General features: G+C 41.1%; 2 protein-coding genes across 2 annotated transcripts in view; one reads left to right on the forward strand and one right to left on the reverse strand.

Moving 5' to 3' along the window:
- The window catches only part of CSUI_004014 (apolipoprotein a-i binding protein), a 12673-nt gene extending 8844 nt beyond the window's left edge, over positions 1 to 3829 (reverse strand). Inside the window, exons 1-4 of the mRNA XM_068064209.1 lie at positions 3397 to 3829; positions 2303 to 2369; positions 1156 to 1282; positions 68 to 142 (exon numbers count right to left, since the gene is read on the reverse strand). Coding sequence (XP_067923817.1) covers positions 68 to 142; positions 1156 to 1282; positions 2303 to 2369; positions 3397 to 3658 — 531 coding nt within the window. The 5' untranslated portion in view covers positions 3659 to 3829. The remainder of the gene's footprint in view (positions 1 to 67; positions 143 to 1155; positions 1283 to 2302; positions 2370 to 3396) is intronic.
- Positions 3830 to 3977: 148 nt separating this feature from the next.
- Positions 3978 to 4970, forward strand: CSUI_004015 (uncharacterized protein; the record flags this gene model as incomplete). Its single annotated transcript, XM_068064210.1, has 1 exon — positions 3978 to 4970. A coding segment is annotated over exon 1 (507 nt), but the record flags the coding sequence as incomplete, so codon positions are not given.
- Between the last annotated feature and the right edge of the window lie 968 nt (positions 4971 to 5938).

The raw sequence follows: 5938 nt of genomic DNA on the forward strand, positions 1-5938 counted from the left end.
GAGAATATTTAGTGAAGAAAGAAAGAAAGAAAGAAAGAAAGAAAGAAAGAAAGAAAGGTGACCTTACCTGGTCAACTGAGTATCCGACGTCAGGTCCCATCAGGTCAGCATCGAGATTCTGTGCTTCTGTCTGGGAAAGATACTGCAAGATGTACATACACCCCAAAACATGGCGCATGCATGCATGCATTCATTGATAAAGAGAGAGAAACTGCGTCACTCCTCCTAGCTCCCTCTCCTTCTCAAGCTCGACACTCCTCTTCCTTGAGAAAAGAGTTGTCCCTTCATTCATAGACAGACAGAGAGTTGGAGATCCAAAGAAACACGGCGTTGCAAACATAAGACAAGGAGGAAAACTGCATGCAAGAAAGACGAAAGAAAGAAAGGACTAGAGGTGTTCCCGCAAAAAAGAAAACCGGTTTCTCTTCTTACGCATGCAAGACAGCGGATCTCGAGATGTTGGTCTGCATGCGTTCAGTGAGCTAGAAAAGAAAAGAAGAAATCTCTCACTATACAAAGATAGACTGAAGATAGATAGACGAAAGACAGATAGGTTGACCAGAGATAGATTAAGGACCGACAGGTAGATAGATAGAGAGATAGATGGCGATTGAGCTCCCTGCAGAGAGATGTCTATGCTCGAGTAGACAACACGGTCCACCCAGCGTGTAGGTGGTCGATGGCTCTCTGATATGCATAATGTGTGTAGCGATCTAGCGATCTATTTCTCTCTGTCTAGCTATACCTATCTCTCTCTAAAGCTGTCTGTTCACACAGGGAGAGACATGGAAGGGTCGAGTCCTGCGAGAAGGAAGGAGCGTACTTCTCCTCCTCGCTACAAAGAGATGAATGAAAGATATGTATCAGTATGTATATATGCCTATGTGGAAATATGTATCTACGTATGAATACCTATGTACTATATATATGAATGTATGGACATGTATGGAGGTGTGTAGGTAACAAGTGGATGCATGCATATATATATATATATATATATAAATATATGCATGCATCTACTTGTTATATATATATATATGTAATAGAGAGGTTCCTTCGTCCATCTGCGTGGAAGGCGCGAGGAGACAGAGAGGGAAGACGAGTAAGAAAGAGAGAGAGAAGAAGACACACGACCAGAGAAAGAGAAGAGCCTACAGTAATCGTATCTCTTTTGTCTGTAGATTCCCCCATCTTCAGCATCGATGAAGACGTCGAGCCACACCAACAGCGACAATCGATACTAGGCAGTCGATAAGAAGAAGAAGAACAAGAATGAAGAAAGCTGAAAAGAAAAACCCAAAGAATTACACACATACACGTACACACGCACAATGCGACAGACAGGACCCTAGAAAGACTAGATCAAAGTGCATTCACACGCACGTAACCCGACAACCTATCTATCTACCTTTCTTTAATTGATCTATCTATCTATCTTTAAGTTAGATATCTACCTATCTTTAATCTATCTATCTATCTATCTAAATATCTATCTACCTTTACTCTATCCTCAACTACTATGTAGCTATCCTCAATGTATTTGTCTGTCTATCTATTTATCTCCCTATCTATTCATCTATCTATCTTTGATCTATCGAAAGGTATCTATCTTTACTCTGTCTCTATGTGTGTATGAGCTAAGGTATAGAAGGGTGTCCATTGGGATAGCTAGTTTTTCTGTATCGAGATATATATATATATATATGTATATATAGAATGCTTGTATTAGCTAGTCTTTTCGGGACAAGAAGAACATCGTCTCATTTCTTCTTCATACAGAGGGTCCTAAGTCTCTACACAGGTGTGCCGTTCCCGCGATCTAGAGCGAGAGATGTCTGGGGTGTCTATACACCCCCTCTCTACAGATATCATCTATAGACATCTACGTATTGGACGTATGCATCGATGACGTTCCGAAGAAGAGAGAGAAAGAGCGGAAGAAGAAGACGAAGAAGAGAGAGAAAGAGCGGAAGAAGAAGACGAGGAAGAGAATCGAAGGAATAAAGACAAGGCAATAGAGAGAGAGAGGAAGATGATAGAAATATGAAGATAGAGGGACATGGAGAGGTCAACTGCCAAGCATCGTACGGAGAGATAAATAAAGAGAGACACATTAACGAAGATAAACTAAAGATACACAGATAGATGCAACGTAGATAGATAGATAGATAGGTAGATTGATAGATAGATAAAGAAAGAAAGATAGATAGATAGATTAAAGATACATCTTTAGACTGATAGACGACTAGGTAGACTGAAGAGAAATGATTAGATCGCTCGCTTCTTAGATTTTCTTCTTTACTTGTGTGCTTGTGGAAGTGATGAAGAAGAAGAAAAAGAAGAGCGAGAAAGAGATAAAGATGAAGAGCCTGAATGGATGAAAGAAGAACATAGAGACAAAAGAAACACGAAGAAGAGAGAGAAAGACTAGAAGGTTTGAAAAGAAAAGAGAGGGAAACCCCAGACCGAGGAGAGAGAGAGGAATGACCTCTGCCACAACAAGCAGAAAAAGGAGACAGCGTCTACGTAACTGATCTGCCTCTGTCTCCCTCTCTCTCTCGTCGGTTTCTTTACTTCTTTATCTCTCTCTCTAAAACGATAGACAAAGCGAAGATGCAGATAGATAGATAGATAGATTAAAGATAGATGACTCTAAAGACGCGAGACAGACAGTTAGATTTAGAGATGGAGAGAGAGAATTGGAGACTAAAGAGAGATCAGAGCTAAATAAGTAGATTGTAGAGATCGACAAAAGAATGAAAGATACCTAAGTCATATCGTGAGAGACGATGTAGGTAGGACAAGAAAGAAGAGAGAAGAAGAAGGAGCTTTATAGAGAGAAAGAGAGATCGTTCATTATCTAGATGAAGATACGACAGAGAGACTACGCATGCATGCACTGACTCCTCTCCCCTCCTTTTGTTTCCCTGGAAGAGAGATGACTCCAAACGACTTTAAAAGAAATCTATCTAAAAAGGAAAGATCTTCAAGTCTCTACTTCTTCTTTCTCTCTGCGAAGAAAAAGATGACGCAGAATCTAGGAGTGTTCCCCTATAGCTCTTCACCTTATCAAGAGAATAAGAAGACAAAACACATGCATAGACATACACACCCCCTCTAGGGAGGGAGAGAAAGAAAGAATAGAAAGAAAGAGAGGAAAGGCAAAAAGAGAGATGAAGAAAAGGAAGAAGAAAGATAAGGAAGTACCTCACGCGTCACATAGAGAGACACACAGAGCAAACACCTTTCTATTTCTCTCACGATGTGGATTCTGGTAAGAAGAATTAGACAGAGAAAGAGAATGAATGAAGAGTCTCTCCTTTCTCTCCTTCTTTTCATGCAGTAGATAGGGAGGTGTGCTGTCTATCGACCCAGCCAAGTAGCCAGTGCACTGACCTAGTGAAGATGCCCTTGCAGGCTTTGGAATGCTTTGAAGAGCGAAACAGACAGCAGGAACATGAGGAGAAGAAGAAGAAGAAAAGAAGAAGAAAAGAGAGAGAAGAGATGAGGAGACAGAAACAAGAGAAGATGAAGAAGAGAATGGAAATGAGAGAAGAGGAGAGTACTGAAGGTTTGGCTTTACCGGCATAAGGAAGGAGAAAGAAAGAAAAGAAGAAGATAAAGAAAAGATAGAGAAACAGACAGATGGATAGAACATAAGGAAGAGCTATCAAGGATCATCGTCTGGCTCTTCCTCCTCGAATCTCCCGTCTCCAAGGGGATCGTTGCATGTCTCTCCCCTTTTTTCTTTTTCTTTCCTTCTTATCTATCTTATCACCTTCAGACTGTTGTCTCCTTCTTTCGATGTGTGTAGAGCCCTATAAAGATACTTTCCTCCCGGCAAATCCCCCTAAAGAAAGAAAGAGGTTAGACAAGACCTTGCGCATGTCTGTTAAAGAGGAGCTAGCGCATGCAAGCAGCAAGGAGGAATGAATGAAGATCATGAAAGGCCTGTCTCTCTTCTTCTGTCAGCAGAAGTTTTCTCTCTTCAATTTGAAAATAGAAAGCACAAGCAAGCAGTCACCTGACACACGCAACAAGACAGAGAAGAGAGAGAAAGAAATCCCTTATTTCTCTTCCTGCCTGTCTCTTCAAATTCGTCTTGTCTCCCTCTCTGCTCTAACAACAAGAAAGGAAGAAGAAGGCAGGCTTTTCTTCTTCTTCTTCTTGATGATGATGAGAAATTTGAGAGATTCCTTTCCTTTCCTTTTCTTCTTCTTGCTTTTCTCTTGCGAAGGAGAAGCCAAGCTCTTCTCTCCTTTTTGCATTCCACTCCATAAGAGTTGATTCTCCGTCTTTTTCTTCGCTTCTTCTCCTTCTCATTTCCTCCATCCTCTACATACACACACCCTCTCCGCCTTTTCCTTCCTTCTTTCTTCTTCCTTTCTTTCACTCTTTCATTCTTTTCTATCTCTGCGACGTCTCTGTCTTCTTCTCTTTCATCTTCTTCTCTCTTTCTCAAGATGCTGACACCTTCTCCATCCCGTATCTCGATTTTTTCTTCTTCTTCTATAGAAGGATTGTCTTTACGTTCTTCGCTTCTCTCTCTTCAGAAGTCTCTTTCTTCTTGTTCTGCCCCCCGTTTTCTTTCCTCTTCTTCCTTCTCTCTCTTTCCTTCTTCTCTAACCTTCGACCAGTCTATCTTCCATTGTAGAAATAAGTCTACTTCTCTTCTTACCCATACACACACATCGCCATCCTCTCCTCGTATCTCTTCTTCCTCTTTTTCTCCTCTCTCTCTTTCTCATGCGGGGACTCTCCCTTCGTCTTTCTCTTCTTCGAGCAAAGAGAGAAGAGACAGACACCTGTCGAGTTTCTTCTCTCCTCTTACAGGGAGACATGCCTCTGCTTTCAGCACTACGAAACACAGGAGTCTCGAAGAAGAAGAAGAAGAAAAGAATGGAGAGGATTTAGCACAGCCCAACTGCAGAAAGAAAGAAAAGATAGGTGAAGACACAAGTGGGAACAACGTCGGTCGGAAGGAAGGAGGAGAAAAAGAAGAGAAAGACAGTCAAACAATTCTCTTTCAGTATAAAGGTAACTCAGGAAGAAAAGAAACCTCCCTCTCCTTCTCTCTCCATCTCTCTTCCTCTCTCCTTATCACTGTATCCGTCCATAACTATCTTTATCTATCTATCTTTAGTCTATCTATCTGCCTATCTGTCTTCAATCTATCTCTATCTATCTCTCTCTCTATCTCTCCTTAGTCTATCTATCTAACTTTAATCTACCTATCTATCTGTCTATAGATCTATATCCATATCTCTAGCTGTATACATTCATATAGATATCTTTAATCTACTTTCACTCTATCTGGCCTTCATTCATCTGTCTATCTCTTTCCTCTCCCAAGGTTTCCCTTGTATGGATAGAGTGGTATAGATAGAGTAGTTTTTCTTTTTCTCTCGAGTGTTGTGTCTATACACCTCAACGACCTCTTCATGCCCTCTTCTTCTTCTTCTCCCCCTCTGGTGTATGTACACTACCCCCCCCACTTCATGAAAGTCTACGGCTTTTGCGAAAGACAAGCGTCTCCCTTCAACAGAGAGAAAGAATGAAGAAGGAAATTTCTTCTTCTTTTTCTTTCCTCCTAACTCCTTCTTTTGTCGTATAGAGAGCAATCGTCCCTCTCCTTTTCCTCTTGCTTCTTTTCTTTCTTCTTCTTCTTCTTGTTCTGATCTTGCTCTTCTTGAAGAAAACATACATACACAGACACACTTTCTGAGTTGCTTGTCTGTTGGATTCTTTATCTTTTCTCCTTTGAACTTTCGTCTTCTCTCTATCGAGGCAAATATCACGGCCTCTCCTCTCCCCCTTTCTCTTCTTCTTCTTTCTGGCTGAGAAGGAACACAAAGAAATTCAAGGTGCTTTTTCTCATCCTCCTGCATGCAAAAGAAAGAAGAAGAAGAGGAGAATGTCTTCTATCTTTCTCCTGCCC

This window comes from Cystoisospora suis (genome assembly GCF_002600585.1).
Source record: "Cystoisospora suis strain Wien I chromosome Unknown contig_1800, whole genome shotgun sequence".
In the NCBI taxonomy this organism is placed as follows: domain Eukaryota; phylum Apicomplexa; class Conoidasida; order Eucoccidiorida; family Sarcocystidae; genus Cystoisospora; species Cystoisospora suis.